Raw genomic sequence first — 16788 nt, 5'->3', positions numbered from 1 at the left:
ATTAACCAAATGGTCTTTAAAAAATTTTTTTAAAGCAAGGATTCACAATGAGCTGGTTTTTCCATAATCATTAAAGCAATCAGTTCACATAGACATACAATTTCTGCAGCAGCAACAACATATACAATTAATTACATGGTTTTAATCATATTTACTCACCCTCCTAATAGTATCTGTGGCTGGCTGGATTCGTTTGTGATACCAAATATATCAGGAATTAGATCACCATTGAAGCTGGAAAGAAAACATTTAATACATTAAATAGCTATTTTATTGAAGTGTCACTTCTAACTTAGCTTAAAAGAAGACAAAACAAAACCAAACTCTGAGAGGTGTGGTAGACATTACAATATTCATCAGTATCTACTTGTAGTCAATAAAATGTCAGCAGAAGTGACATCTGTCACTTCCAAGTCAAAATGTTTAATCTCTGTTACTTGCCACTAGTCCTCATTAAGCATGTTACAACAATGGTAAGAACATGCATTGGATGGTCTAGCTATAAAGATGATGGGGTCTCTGATAGCCTACCTTTCTGAGCAAGGTCACAGCAGAGCCTATTGCTGACCTACAGTGGACATACTGTAGAGTGAACAAAAAATAAAGTTTGTTGTGAGATTTTGGGATTGTCTGTAACCTCTGCATAATCTAGCCTATTCGCAAGGCACAAGGAGATGGTGTCAATTCCTAGAAACTTTTTTCTGAATCATGACCCACCTTGTTTATTTAGATGGAGTTAGGGCAATAACCCCTCAAAAACAACCTCAACTTGATATAAAATTTCATACTGATTGTTGACTTTTGTAACAGTATTGAAATATACAACTATGAAAGAAATCAAGGTGAGCACCCTTTTGAAGATGAATCCATGGAAATATTGGCCATACTTCAAATGATCACTGACCTACTGATATATGTGTAGGGTTTTAACAACTGTAAGAAAGGTCTTGATGGAAGAAAAATGTGGTCATACATAGCTTTAGCTCTAAGAATGCTTGCTACCTTATTACCTTAAAAATGACAGAATTTCTCCTTAATTTAACAATCTTTCTATGTTTCTTGAGGAAACTCTACATTCTTCATATCTGTCAATCAGGTATGAACAATTTTAATCAAAAACTATTCTCTTGGTTCTTTGAATAATGACACAACTACCAACATGGGTCCATTATGGATACATATGAAGCTACAAAAACAAAATCACAAATCTTCTGATTTTCAAAGTAATGAACTTCATTTTTCTCTCTTCCATATTGGCATACGATCAATAATACAGGCCTCTATTAGCTTTAAAAAATGAATTTAATGTCAATACTACTTAGCAAAGTAACTTCTGATTTAAAAGATTATGTAAGTTTAAAACCATTCCAAGGGAAGCAGAGTACATACTTACTCCATAATTAATGGCTGATCTTGAAAAGTCCTATTGAGTATGGTCATATTGTTAGGATCTATAAGGAGAGGATACATGTAAATTAGTAGGTATTTTTATTTTATTTTTGATATATACAGTTAGGGAAAAATATTCTTTTATTCTTTGCAATTTTTGTTTCTATTTCATTCCAACTATTATCATTAATGAGACATTGTAAGTCTAATTTAAAGACACAATATTGACAGAGTTCAGCCTGTAGTGAAATCCAGCAAGACAAGTTCTGTTTAAGGTTCCTATGTAACTACCTGTTAGCGAATTCTCCTTTATATACAATTTAAAGCATTAAGTAGTTGACAATTAACAAGGTTAATTAATTAATTAATTGCACAAAGGCCAATATAAGCAACACTATCCAACATTACTGTGTCAATGCTCATTGACAAGCAATGTTTGGCACACAGCACTCCTTTAAATACTTCATAGTTATGACTAAATGAATATAAAGTATTGAGATTACTGACTATAGTTCCAAATGTGACATTTGCCTTACTTGAAATCTCGCTCCATGAACAAAGTTGTATATCATTACTTGCTTTTCAGATAAAACTTGAAGGTTCATGGGTGGGTATGATAGACAACTCTCAAACTCTACTTCAACTTTTTTGAGCTTTCCTGTACAGGGAAGATTAGAAACTAAAAATAGTACTTTCCAGATATCCTTGCATCTAAGATACTGAATTAAATTAAAGTTAAGCCTTCCAATCATATACACTGTGAGTTTAAAAGGTATAAGGGAGGCAAAAGCTGTGTTTCTGCGATTTCTATCTCTGTGTCTGCTCACTAATTTGAAAATTTTAAGAGGTTATGGGTAGTATCTATTTTGCTGGTGAGAATCATGGCAGGCACAGAATTATTGCTGCAGCTGTTTTGCAACTGGCCACTTCTGATAGCAGCTTCCTTGATGGCACTAAGAACTGATCCTGAGAGTATATCCTAGAGTTTGTTCTTCAGCTATCTCAATAATCTCACAAGCCATTAAAACCCTTTGACAAATCTTGCTTCCTTAAACTAACAAGAATGGATTTTGTTCTTTGAAATTGAACCAATGTTGCTTCTGAGTTGAAAAAGAATAATTAGAAATAAACTTTTAAAAAGTTTTTACAATTATTAACACTGGAGAACAGCATTTTGAACTGATTTCAGAACAATATTTTTGCTATACTTTCCTAAGACTATGAGGCATATTTTTCCACATCTTTCTATTGATAAATATTAAAAACTCTTAAAATACATTCACCTAAAGTTTGATTTTGTCCCCAGAAGATAACAGCTCCTAATTCACTGCTGGCATGATTTTGAGGAAAATATGTTAGGAGGACATCCATTTGTGAATCACCATCATAATCCCCAGGAACTACACTTGTTATCAATGCACTGTGATTCCTAAAAGAAATAAGCATTTCAAAATATCAGAAACTTTATATTTCTACCACACAAGATATTTTCAATGCCAAACTGGAATGTTACAGAACTGATTAATCTTATTCTCTTCTTTAATATATTATCACCCCTTCTGTACTAGACTTCTCTGTTCTTCAAGAATTAAGAATGAATGCTAACAGTCATACAAAGCAAGTCAGGTCTGAAACATACCAAGAGAAAACCTGTTTACATTTAAGCATTGGCTAATACAGTCATTTTATTTAGTTCTTTTGTCAAAAATACAAAGACATCTGGATAGTGTTTGTAAAAAATGGAGGAGCATAACTGCTAAACCAACAAAGAATATCACTGTAACTTATTAAGATATTTGTAAGACATTTAATTTGTATTTTAATGTAGATTCAAAACTTACAGTAAAAATTAAGAATTTTATTTTTGAAAGCTAGTCTGAATTCACAATGGAAAACAAATATTTATGAAACCCAACAAAACACTCTACAAAAGTATGTTTCTAATTTTATATTTTTAACAAAATAATTCTAAAACTATATGACCCTTGAACACTTAACATCCTGGAGTCCTTTTCTAATGTTGTCTGAGTGTTTCAGTCAAAAAATAGGGCTTAAATTCAATTTAATTCTACTTAAAGCAAATAGCAATACAACAAACTACCAATAAGACAATGGAAAAATTATTTTTTAAATGCATCCGTGGTAGTCCCTTCTCCCTCTCAATCAGCAAGGTAAGAAACAATAGGTTCATTTCTGGAAAGTTTCAGACACTAAGGATTAAGTAACAGTAGCAGGTAAGGTTTTGGCAGTAAGTTAAAAACAGGGAATTAAAAGAAAGTCCACAAAAAGAACAGCTTGACCCTTGCCCCTACCTCCACTCCTGGCATGCCAGTCAAAGCCAGTCAAAGAGGAATACACACACACACACACACACACACACACATACACAGGGCAAGATGAAGTATACAAGTTCCATCAAGCAAAGTGTTTTCAATTAGCTCTTCAGTGACTTAATCAAAGATGAATAGGCTATGAATATTAAAGAAAGCAAAAACAAACAGCAATGTGAAGGAACTTGAAGAAAACAAAGCTAATGGAGGGAACCAAAGAAAACTTCAAAATTACACATGAGACCATAGAAGAAAGTATGTTCATAAAAACAAAGAGAACAAAGAAAATCTTGGAAATAAAAAATATGACAACTAACATAAAAACATTAATGGAAGTCTTAGAAGATAAAGTATAGAACACCTCCTGAAAACAAAATAAACAAAAACCACGATGACCAAAATAAAAACAAACAAAAGAATGAATTGAGCAAACCAATAACCAACTAATAAGAATTTCTGAAAGAATAACAGGGGCCCACCTATGCCCAAAAAAGCAAATGAAAAACAATCTACCTAAAAACATCACCATGAAGTTAGAGCAAAAGGGATAAGGAAGAAACTCTTATAGTTTCCAGAATCAAAAATATAACAAGTGACATTTGAAGGATTAGGAGAAACAAGAGGACTAGATTTTAAAACAACCCATGAGGCTAAGATTCCCTTCAGGGAACTGAGTTCAAACTCTGTGAAAGCTCCTACTCTGTTCTGATCTCAGCTTCCTAGACTATGACTCTCCAAAGTGTACCATCCTGTTAGGTCAGAAATTTTTTTGTTTTGCATCCTCTTCATAACATGCTGTTTTTACTACCATCTCTTTCTTTAAAAAAAAAAAAAAAAAAAAAAAATTTCTTACCGTTTTTTTATTGGAAGAAAGCAGTGGGGAACAGACTAAAATATGCTTTTTTTTTTTTTTTTTAAACAGATATACATTCTTCTCATTCCACATTTTTATTGTTGCATGTTAACTGTACATAATGATAGCATTTGTGTTTACATGTTCATACATGCACACGATGTAACAATATAATCCTTTTAAAGGCAGTGTCTCTAAACTTGAATAGCTTCACCTAAATTTACTCATATTATGGTGAAGCTAGAATTCAAAGACTCTCTGGAGGTGCTACTTTGGCCTGTACTGAGCCATCTTTTTCCCCTTTAATTCAATATTATTTTCCTATAGTTTCAAAATTGTGTTGGCTCACTCTCATTCGTGATGGGGGACACTGTTTCATGCAATGTCAACCATGAAAAAGAAAAATAAGATTAGCATTTTAAAAATTCAGATAATTTCAAAAGTTTGATTTGATTTCCTTCAAAATCAGCCTTAATAACTAATCATGTATTAGTCAAATAAACAGGAAGGACAGAAGTCATTGGTCTTTTCCACTGTACACTCCCTGTTCCCCATGCAAAACACTTTACCTGAGGAGCCTCCTAAAAGTAATCCTAAAAGTAGGTACAGTCTGGATGAGGAACGACGTCCAACACATCCAAGAAAGCTTGTTAGACCACAAGGGAATGAAGGGTGTTCATACAGGAACAGACCTCAGTCCACTCAAATTTATTTCTTTTGATTTCATTTATTTATTTTTTAAACAACCCAACCAGGTATTGCATATTCAGTATTTTGCTAATGACTAAGGTTTAAAAAATTTTTTTTTTTGGTACTTACTTGAAGGATACCTTTACTTTGGGTTTAAAATAGGGTGCATTCTGGTCTGCCAAAAAGACGATTAAATCATTTTCTAAAAGAAGCAAATAAATGATATTAGAAAAATGTTTCCTAGTAAAATATTCATTCAATGGTTATAAACTTTTGGGGCAATGCTGTCAATGAGAAAACTTTCACTCTATTCCAGTTCATGTACCCTCTAAAAGACAGTTCTCTTAATCTAATGGAATGGAGACCTAACAGTATATCATAAGTTTAATGTTCAAAGAAGCAGAGGAAGGATAACCATAGAACAACATAGTTGGATCAAAAGAAACTAAAGTCAGTGGATTCTGCCAAGAGTCAAATGAACTGACTTAAAAAAACAAACGAATAAAGAAAATGCCTTAAAACTGTACTATTCTCTAACATGTGTGAGACCCTGGATTTGATTCACAGCAAAACAAAACAAAACAACAACAACAAGAAGAAGATATGTACTATACAATACTATATGTCAATCCCTGTGCTCCCCAAGCCCATCCATGTTGCCCTTTTAAAAGGCTGTTTAACTCATCACAGCACTTTAACTCTTCTTGTAGGTATCTGACAACAGGACATAATTATACATTTAAGCAGCAAAACCTGACTCCTCCAAGACCCTTCTCCTCTGGCTCCTATACAATTATCTCCCAGGTTGATGCATTCTTGGAGTTCAAATAGCACTCGATGAGGTAGACTTTTAAAACTAAGCCAAGACGGGCCATCTACCAAGGTTAGATGAAGCAATTACATGTGTGGGAGCATAAACACTTTTGGCAATATGGGGAGTCATTCAAAGAGAGAAAAAATATCCAGGGCCCACAAGAGGCTGGGTCAGGATCCTGTCAGTCAGGCTCTGTATTAGCTCTTCACTTCCTTTATGGTCTTGACCTTTATGCAACACCTACTTTTCTAGGTACTCAAGAATGTTAGGATCCCCCCTAATGCCCAGTCAGCATCAAGATTAAAAAAAAAAAAAAAAAAAAAAAAGGTTTTTGTGATGGTTAAAGCAACTACTTCTAAGAGCCACAAAGTTGGCAAAAAAAAAAAAAAAAAAAAAGCAGATTTGGAAGATTAGGGTGGCGACGGTAATGAGTCAGCTGTGCACTAAAAACTAGGCAGTTCATGAGGGAGAAGAGTTTGTAGTTTGTGAAAGCTTTCCCAATAAGGCGCTGGGTTTAGTAGTAGTCCTTGCACAAGGTTTGTGTAAGGGATGGAGTGTTTGGGGCCTTAAGAGATTACAGTAGCTTCAAAGGAAACTAAGATCCTGACATAGGGGGAATTAGGTAAATGCGGAAGCACAGTAAGTCCTCTATGAAAAGAAACTGTAAAGTTCCATCTTCTGTTCAAAAGGGGATGATTGAAGTAAAGCAGAAGAGAATAAAGGGGCCTTGGGAACAAACGGAGAGTTACAAAGATTCTTGGGAATGAGGAAGGGCTCTGAGAGGCGAGTGATTCCACGAGGAGGGGTGCGTGGGTGAACGCAGCGGGCTTCTCAGGAAAAAATACTGGGTGTTGCCAGGGCTTTGAGGGGCAGGTCAAAACGTGGAGTGGCCGGGACAGAACCCCAGGATGGAAAAATGGAGTAAAAGGACAAGCTGTCAAGGATGCTGGAGATAAAGGGAAGGCCACAGGGCTGGGAGAGAAGGACTGGGTAATGCAAGAGGACCGGTCATGAGAACAAGGGATGTGGAGAACACCAGGAGGGCACACGGACAGCGGACAGAGGGAGGGCCCGGCAAACACTGACTTTCCCGCAGCACGAAGAGGTCCGTCTGCTTGTCGGAGTTGAGGTCCCCGAAGGCCGCCAGGGTGCCCCAGGCCTCGGCCCCAAAGAGTTCGGCCGTGACGTTGTGCAGCGCTCTTGCCGGGACCGGCCCGACTCCCAGCAGTGCGAGCCCCGCAAGGAGCGGCGCCAGCAGCGCCCAGGAGCTCGGCAGCCGGCCCGCCGCCGCCATGGCAGCCCCTCGGCCCCCGCCCGCCGGCCCAGCGCCGCGCTTGACGGCAGCCGCAAAGCACCGTGCGGACGACTAAGACCAAAAGCACGCAGCCCTGAGGCGCATAAGAACCGCAATCGGCTCTACCCTCCTCCTCCCGACAAGGGCTGCACCTCTGACGATAGGAAAGCGTGGAGTTGGGGGTGAAGCACGCCCTCGCGCTCACTTCCGGCCGGCTCGCCTCCCGACAGTGTCGCGCGGGGGGGCGGGGCCGGGCGAGTGGTGCTGACAGGCGGCCCCCGGGCTGTGGCCAATTCAGTGGCCGCAGCGCGATGGCGGGGGCTGCGGGGCTCATGGCCGATGTGAGCTGGAAGGTCTTGGAGCGAAGAGCCCGGGCCAAGCGCTCAGGTTTGGCTGGCTGGGGCGCCGCCCCTTACCCCCGCACAGTGGGTGGTGCCTCCCCTTAAGCACCTTGGGCGAGACGGAGGTGGGGGCTCGGGAATGAACCTGTGGGATGTGTGTTTCTCCTTAGAAAGTCGGCGGCGGCCCTGCCTTTCTTTGCTGATGTGCACCCCTGCCCCCAACAAAACAAGACCAAAAATATTTATGGGACGGTCCCAAATTCCCGTCTGTGTGTGTGTCTCCCCCAATCTATTCCGTGAGAAAGTGACTGATACCCCACTTCTCATGGAGTCTTTCCCCTAGAAATCAGGCGGCGACACAACTGGAAAAGGGACTGTGTTTTCCCTATGTGTATTCCATCCGTAGAAGTCAGAGAGCTTCAGTTTTAGATATGACTACGGTCTGACCCTAGAAACCCGGCGACTGCTTGTTGCCTTATTTCATACATCTCTCTTCTATTCCCATTAGTTTGAACTGTGTGGCAGTTATCTATGTGGAGACGGTGGCCGGTGCCACAAAGTAAGTCATATTGAGCATACTTAGGACCCAGAATGAAGGGCCTTCCCTGGACAAGTGACCTTAGAACTTGTAGTTTTCTCTCATGGTTCCCAAGCCCATGGCTGTAGAAGTAAGAGGATGCCAACAGTGCAAGTGTCCTGAACTGACTTGTTCAAACTGCTAAGTCACGACTTTAAATTAGCACTTGTGGCTGATTACTTCTCCAAGATCTGAGATTGAAACTTCCCAAATTTCTCACTGGATATAATCTTGATCAAAAGATGTCCCCTTGAACCTGAAGAGTTGGGAATGGCAAGTCTTCAACTAAGGACTTTGTTTTAAAACTTTGAGACACTATGTATCATTATTGGGGGATGTGAAGGACATTGCCTGGGAAAATTAAATCTGCATTTGCATTAATATTAAGCAGGGTTTTTTGTTTGTTTTTTTCTCATTCATTAATATGCCCCCATTATGTTCTGGACTTTGCTCATTTATGGAGTTCTTAGCTATCTGTTATGCACCCTGACATTTTTTTTTCTTTAAAATATGTAGAAAGTGTTTTATTTCATAAACCATCTTTGTTGCCAATTTAATTTTGTTTTTAAATGTTTAAGTTGTGTGTTTATTTACTTAGGGTTATAGTAAAATTCACAAGGCATGAGAATTTTTTTAAAAAGGAGTCCTCAGCACATTTTAGAGTTAGTACAGTTACTTGAAATAGTTGAATGTATTTTTGTTTCATGTTTCCTTAAGTTCTTTTTCATGTCATATAGAAATACTGAGTTGGCTATTAATAGTGTGGCTATCTAGGCTATAAAAAAGTATTATTGGATTGGTTATGTCTGGACAAAGAATAATCAAGAGTTTTCTTACAGGGAACTGAGCACTGCCCCCAACATTTATTTTTGCAGCATTTCTCCTTTTCTTTTAATAAGCACATAGAGTTTATTTTCTTCCTTAGTCTTTACTTTGTTTTCTCTTAAATGCATGTCATAACAATAAGCTTTGACAACCTTATTTTTCTTTTCTTAAATGAGAAAAAAGTTTGTTTCATGCCACTTGTTGAATGCAGTTACTTACATCCAGTTTCATGTAGAAAGTAGTTAAGTGGATAGTATTAATGTTGGATGTTCCTATACATTTACATCATTGCAATTAAAGAGAAAAAAATTGAAGCTAGTCCTCCAAATTAGCTGTTTTGGGTATCAGATTCTTCTGACTATATGAAGTATAGATGATAAAACTTCTTGAGTGAATCACTTCTTATGTTGTTAAAAATAATCAACTTGATTGTGACTTTCATAAGAACATATAAACAGTATTGTTTGAAACTTGAACTAACCTGCCACTGGTATACACTGCTCTGCAGAGTTCTAAGCATTGTTACATAATAGCATAATTACTTCACTGCACAATAAAGCATGCTACCCTTATGTTATGTGTTATAAGTGAATATTATTTTTCCTGCCTCATCCTTATAAGCAAATGTAATTTATCAAACAAAAGAAATCAAATTTTCAAGTCATAAAAGAGAAAATAAAATTATATAATGATCCTCAATTATTGCCTTTTGTCATGCACTGCATCTTGTTAATAACTGCTCACACTGCTTTCAATTAATCTAATGCTGATTGCTTCTAACCTTCACTAAACAGTTTTAAAATTGCTGTAGTTTAGCCTGCGACGCTTATGATTAGAGTCAACAATTTGAAATGGCCAACTCACCTGGTGCAGTCGTCTCTTCTCCACCAGCTTTCTTAAGGTCTGGTAAGTGTGTAGACCCCCCAAAGGGTCACTTGGTAATTTTAAATACCTTTGTTTCTGAAGGTTAATGTAACCATATATCATTTTGACTTTATTTCCTTTTTGGTGGGCCCGAACCTAAGCATTTCAGCTAGGGTTAGGCTCATGTTAGCATTGTATTTTGAATGTGACCTGTTGTGGTTTTGTGGTGTGGGACTGGAGGAGGGCAGAGTGGAAGCTCTGCTGTAATACTTGACAAGCTCATTGTCTAAAGGCAGTTTCTTAGTGCCTAGGAACCTCAATAGTCAAATGGGTACATAGTTTAGCTTCTTAAATGACTTTTTGTCTTCTTACATAATGGAAACAACTTTCATAAATCAGAAGTTTTGGATCAACATCTCATGTATCTATTCATCCCATGTATCTATTTGTTATCAACTCCCTATTTTTATTACACAGATCTTTTCACAGACAGAAAGTGATTTGTTCTGAGATTATTGTGTTTTAGAGCTATGTGCTTTGCACTCCATCCCATGGTTTCTTGGTGTCAGATTTAGAGGAGTTGTTGGTACAGTGGCTTCTTAGACTGTTATGCTGATGTTCACCTTTGAGATTTGGTTGGAAACTGTGGAATCAGCTTTTCAGATGAGTGCATAGGATTTTGAAAACAATTGCAAGGTAAATTATGGTCCCAGGAGTGAACATGTATGGATTCTCATTAGGAGCCTAGTCCTTCGGACATAGTGTTGCTTTACTGAAGAAAAAACAGGTTTTAAGTGACTACATAGCTGAAATGAAGACTGAAGTCTTTAGGGCCCTTTTCTGTAGTTTGTGATTCATCTTGGACCATTTAAAACCTGTAACAGATTAGAACACTCTGGGAGAAGCCTTTGGCAAGAGACTGCTTTGTTTCTAATGAATCTTGAGGAGAATGTTCAAGCCTTAGTACTCATTAACAAGTAAATATGAGAGGAAGCCCCAGAAAAGATTGAAAGCACTTTGTTTTTGACTTTACCATAGACATTCAGAAACAGTTTGCTTTCATTTATATTTATGTCCTGTTTTAGGAAGGAGGAAAATGTGGAAATACAGATAAATCAATCAGGAGAAAACAAAGCTTTATACTTAAGGAACAAAGATGATCCTTGTCCCTAGTTGTCATCTGCTAAATGACTAAGTATTGTCAGAATGTTAATTGATTTCTGACTTTATCTTTGAACAGGAGGACTTGTATCTCTGAAGGCTGTTTTCTTTTTAAGCACCAGGCTGTTTTCCATCTTGACTTTCCTACTAAGAGTTAGGTTTTCAACATTAGCAAAGTCATTCAGCAGTAAGGGGGAATTAGAATGCTAAAGATATGCTTTTATACAGCAATAGTCCTGATAATTTCAAAACTAAAGAATTATGCTTCAACATTACATAGAGTGTTTGGAGGTAATATACAGGAAGCTTTTCCAGTACTGTCTTATGAAATTTAAATAGAATGCACCAGGAAACAAAATAAAAAGTAGCAAATTTTAGTGTTATAATCCATGCTAAAGAATCATTAAAACAGTAAGACTATAAAGAAATACTTAAAACTTTTATCTGTTAAACTAATAATTATATAAAGTGGTTTGGATATATAATTTATTTACTAATTTAGAAACTCTGCATTTATATTGGAAATGATTTGCTTTCACCTATTGTAGTACCTAATCATAGGAGACTGTTGTATGTTTTCATCTAATAAGCATTTTAACGTATGTTCTGAGTTCACGGCTGAGCTTTTTACTGGTACTTTTAACTAGAAACTGTACAAGATTGGCAAAAATGAAAGTTAGAATCATGATTTTGGAAAATTATTTTCTAACGTAGCTGATTATTTTATGTATTATAACCCTCCTTATTCTTCCTGGATATGTTTCTGCTTTTTACTTTTTCTTTGTTTCTACTCTATTGAATTTAGTGTGAGTCCCACATTTTTATTTCTATGTGCACACATACGAGTTATGTTCTGACTACTAATGTGTCAGTATGTATAGTGGTTGAATGTAATTTGTTTTGACTGCTTAAAATGAAAGAGATATCTTGATATCCAGGTTTTTCTTTAGGGAACCTTGGGGGAAAAGTAAAGCATCTTTGAATAAAATGTATAAGACAATGAATTCATAAAGAAATGCAACTGCCAAAAGTTATTAAATATTAGAGAAGGAATGTGGTATCCAGTACCTCAGATTGCTTCCATTTCTCCAGTGACAGCTATAGTATAAAGTATATTAGTTTAGCTGAATTGGTCAGCTGTAGCAATCACCTTGAATTTACAGGTCAGTTGTTTGGAATAATGGTTATACCATAGTCTGATGAGAAAAGAAGTGACTTGGTATTTTTTTTTCTTTAGTCATTTATGATAAACTAATTTAAGAAATTATTCCTTTGTAAATAAATAGTCACCTTTTCTGTATCTTGGCTCTCTGAGTTTTAATGTGACTTATTTTTTCCTTTTTACTCTTTAGGTTGTTTGATTAGTTTTCTTTTACTAATTTGGCTTGATGAATTTATTAGTATCTACCAAAGTTTTATTGTATATTCTGAGCGAAACCCAAGTTTTTATTTTAAAGGGCGTCTGATACTGTTCTTTTTAGCTATTTATATACCCTGTTTTCAGCCTAATTTGATAGTCATCTAATCAGAAAGATTCTTATGTCTTGAAAACATAGGTTTGAGACTTCTGGTATCCTATGGGTTATAGCCCTCTAATGAAGTCCTAATGAAAGAGCCGGTGGTTTCTGGCTCTGCTGTTTGCCACCTGTTTGATCTTGAGGAAGTTACTTTAAATCTTTGGAGACTCAGTTTACTTCTCTATAAAAAGGAGGATAATAAAATGTACCTGGAGAGATTATTGTGAAGATTAAAGAAGGTATTTAATACAAAGCGTGTTATATTTAGTAGCTGCTCACTGCATGTTAGTTTTTTTCTTTCCTGAAAATATGTCTCTTTTACAATATTGTTTTTGTTGCCTGAAGAGTAAGGACTTACTCATAGACATGGTTACTTATCTCTCATTTTGATATCTACTCTTAAAATAGCCATTTGATTAAGAAAATATGTCTTGCTAAATTATAATTAGCTTGAATCAGGTTACCCAGAATCTAATATTGAAACAGCTGTTATTTAATGGATCATTCTATTATATTCTGAATCCATCTCATTTTTGTTAATCATTATGACTCTAAAAATATTGTTTCTGACAGTTTCTATAGAAACTCCCTATTAGATAGCAAGTAGAGCAGTTGTTATTTTATATATAGTCAGAAGGTATTTTTGTCTTATATGGGGTATGCAATGAGCTCCCTTTATGTAGGGTGGAATTTTCAGAAGTACTTATAAATTTTATCCTACTGGGAGCTCTGATTTCTTCTTACTAGTCCTTGCCCTGTAATCTTATAAGATTTAGGAAATGGAAGCCGTATGATATCACTTAACTCCCTTGGCATGAATCTCATTGACCTTAAAGCTTACTCTTTCTATGTCATTATACTCAGCAAAGATGATACTTCAGATTTCATAAGTGAAATGGTTTCATGAAGAGCACAACGGCCTCACTGTTTTAGATTGTTACCAAATACTCAAATTGTACATTCTAAAAGCTACTTCCTCTTGTGGTTTTTTTCTTCAGTCTTCTGTGAAATCAGAGAAAGAGAACTCTCCAGAATTCCTGATTCAGATCCAGATGCCCAAATGGGCATATGCTGAGTATCTCAAATGTAACCTGACTAGAACAGAACTCTTCATTTTCTATTCTTTTCCCAACCATGTTTCTTATTAAATATTTTCCATCTTGATAAACTAAACCATTATTTTTCCAGCTGCTCAAGATAAATATGTAAAAATCATTTCTTTTCTCCACCTGATTTGTTCAGTTCATATGTAAATCTTTTCACTCCATCTCTAAAATGTATACCAAATCTTTCCATTTTCTCCAACCTTCCTAGTCCAGGCTATTCTCATGTCTGGTCTATACCACTAAAACATCTTGTTTTCCTATCTCCGTATTCTTGCCTCATTACAATCTATTCTTAAACCAGGCCGTAAGAAGGTTCTTAAAAATGTAAGGCAGATCATGTTTAAAGTCTTACCTTAGCACAAAATCCTTTATCTCTTCCCTGAGATGTCAGATCCCAAGTGACCTAGCTCTTACCTAATTCTTTCCACCTCAACTGCTTCTCAGCCATGCTAGCTTGCTTTGGATCCTTAATTGACAATCTCTTTTTCCTTTTAGCTTGTTGTAATAGGTGTTTCCTCTGTCTGGTAAGTTTTCTCTTCTGCCATTTGGGTAACTTATTCCTTCTATTTGTTTTTTAGTTTCTTAGAAAGGTTTTTTTCCTATCCACCCAATCTAAGTGATGTCTAGGCATTATCTCTGCAGTATACTTCTTGCTATTTGATATTTTTTTCTTTCTTAACTTTTCTGTCCATCTCCATCCACTGAAAGCTGTATCAGAGCAGAGACTTCATCATTTTTGTTCACAGAAGAGTTCTTGAAACATAATAAATGTTCAGCAAATCAGAAGTTCCTATTATGCCTGAGTTCTTACTGTCCTTTATAAGAGACAGTGCCATGATCTGATTAATAGGTAGACTTTAGACCATAGGGCTCAAGTACCAATACTGATACATAAAAAAAAGTGTAGACTGCTTTTGCACCTAATTTTCCTCATTATACATTGCAGATATACACATAATTCTTTGAAGATGACAAAATGTCTATGAAGTACCTGGTGGTAATGCTACTCCTACTAACAATAGCAATACTGATTATTGTGTTGATAACAGCTGTTATCAACATTTAAATAATCATTTAAGCAGTTAATGTTTATTGAGTACTTAATATGTGACAAGTAGCATTCTAAATATTTTGCACTTAAGTCTCACAACAATTCTGTGCTGTAAGTAATATAACTGTACTCTTTTGGAAAAAAAAAATCACCACATGGAGGAGTAATGTAGCTCCTTTAACATGAGTAGAAGAGTTAGGAGACAAATTCTGGAAGAGCTTCTGCTTCTAAGCACTTGTGCCTTCCCTCTCTTTATCTTTCATCATGCCCAGCACTCCATAAATAAACGGCAGTGATTACTACTTTATCTTGGTGATGTTCACTGTTTTCTCATTCATTTCAGATTAGCTAGGGTTATTAGACCTTCTTAGATGTCATGGACAGTTTACAATACAGGTGCTCCTCAATTTATGATGGTGTTATATCCTCATAAACTCATTGTAATTTGAAAATACTGTACGTCTTATCTCTGTAAAATATAATATAAATTGTTATGAACTATAGTCACCCTATTGTGCTGTAGAATATTAGAACTTATTTCTCCTATCTAACTATATTTATCTCCATCTAGCCTTTCTACACTCTATTCTTTGTAGCCTCTAGGAACCACTATTTTTTTCCTTTTTCTATGAAATCATCTTTTTTAAAGCTTCTGCATATGGTGAGAACATGCAGTATCTCTCTGTGCCTAACATAATGTCCTCCAGATCCACCCATGTTACTACAATTGATGAGATTTTATTCCTTTTTATGGCTGCAGGAGGGTGCCTGGTGGTGTTCTGAGGCAATGGTAGGTGAAGTTACTCAGGGTAGATTGCTTGCCAGGCTGTTTCCTGAGACCAAGCATACATGCGCAAGTGGAGACACAAGACTGTTTTGTGGGGCTACCTGGCTGATTCTCAGGGCTAGTTGCATAGGGTGGAAGGGGCCCCCAGGCAACCTCTAGTGTCCATAGTAGGGTGGGTGGGACTATTTGACGTCCTCATTGTGGTTACTAGTGGGTTGGTGCAGCCACTGGGTTGGTTTGCAAGATCAGGAGGGCTTTGACTGCTGAGTGGTTTGGAATAACTGCGCTGCTGCTTTATCTGACCATAGGATGGGCCTGCTTTAAAGACTCAGTTGTGCAGCAGGAACCTAAGTGGCACAACATGGGCTGGGTTGTGTGTTCCCAGGCAGTTGCCCAGACTGGTCTTGGCCTGTGAAGGCAGCAGGCTTCTTCAACAGCAAATACTTCAAGATTTCCCTCACATTAGTAGGGTTGCTCAGGGCCTCCTGCTTACCCTTTCCCCACAGTACAAATTCCCTCTTGATTCCCTCTCACCTGGAGAGATGAGATGTATTTAGTTTTGTTTGTAAGGATGGTGTGAGTCTCCCTGCTCCTTGAAGTCTCCAGGATATCCCTATGGAACTCTAGCACTCCACCTCTAAACCCTCCAGGGGAATAGTAGTTGTTCATTTGTTTTGGTCTTCTTTGTGGGAAGAAGTGTATCCCAGTACTTCCAGTCAATCATTGTGCTCCATCAAAGACTGTTATTTTTGTATACATGCAGTCTCTCTTTGCCCAGGATTCCTCTAGTTGTTTCCTGCCTATATCATTACCTCCCACTGAACCCCCTCCCTAATTAACACATTCTACAAGTTGCTTCCTGTTTTTTTCTAAAATGAAGAACTGACCCTGTTACTTCCACTCATCAGCTTCCTATTTCTTGCAGGATTAGATTGGAAACTTCAAGGAAAGCCTCTCTGCAAATGACATTTCAGCTGAAGGAGGAAATATGAGTGAAGGGAGAAGAGGAGATAAGTGTTTTAGGCTAGGATGTTGAGGCTAAACCTAACTATTGTGGGCAAAAATGGGTAAGAGAGCAGGGACCTCAAAGAACAGGGCCTTGGGAACCTTGAAGATATTTGGATTTTATTATAAGTGGAAGAAAATGGCATTGAAGAAATCAAATAATGGAGTTGAATGATCTGATTAA

At 37.0% G+C, this 16788-nt stretch overlaps 1 protein-coding gene across 2 annotated transcripts in view; it reads right to left on the bottom strand.

Annotated features, from left to right (window-relative positions):
• Itfg1 (integrin alpha FG-GAP repeat containing 1) overlaps positions 1–7519 on the bottom strand; it is a 259553-nt gene extending 252034 nt beyond the window's left edge. The window contains exons 1-5 of one of the 2 annotated variants that reach the window (XM_047528280.1): positions 7163–7519; positions 5392–5464; positions 2673–2818; positions 1394–1451; positions 160–234 (exon numbers count right to left, since the gene is read on the bottom strand). In XM_047528280.1, the coding sequence (XP_047384236.1) occupies positions 160–234; positions 1394–1451; positions 2673–2818; positions 5392–5464; positions 7163–7370 (560 nt within the window). In that variant the 5' untranslated portion in view covers positions 7371–7519. The remainder of the gene's footprint in view (positions 1–159; positions 235–1393; positions 1452–2672; positions 2819–5391; positions 5465–7162) is intronic. The other variant, XM_047528281.1, reaches the window with a different exon arrangement.
• Positions 7520–16788: the final 9269 nt, after the last annotated feature.

The sequence above is a fragment of the Sciurus carolinensis genome, chromosome 16 (assembly GCF_902686445.1).
Source record: "Sciurus carolinensis chromosome 16, mSciCar1.2, whole genome shotgun sequence".
In the NCBI taxonomy this organism is placed as follows: domain Eukaryota; kingdom Metazoa; phylum Chordata; class Mammalia; order Rodentia; family Sciuridae; genus Sciurus; species Sciurus carolinensis.
This window is presented reverse-complemented; position numbering and strand designations above follow the sequence as displayed.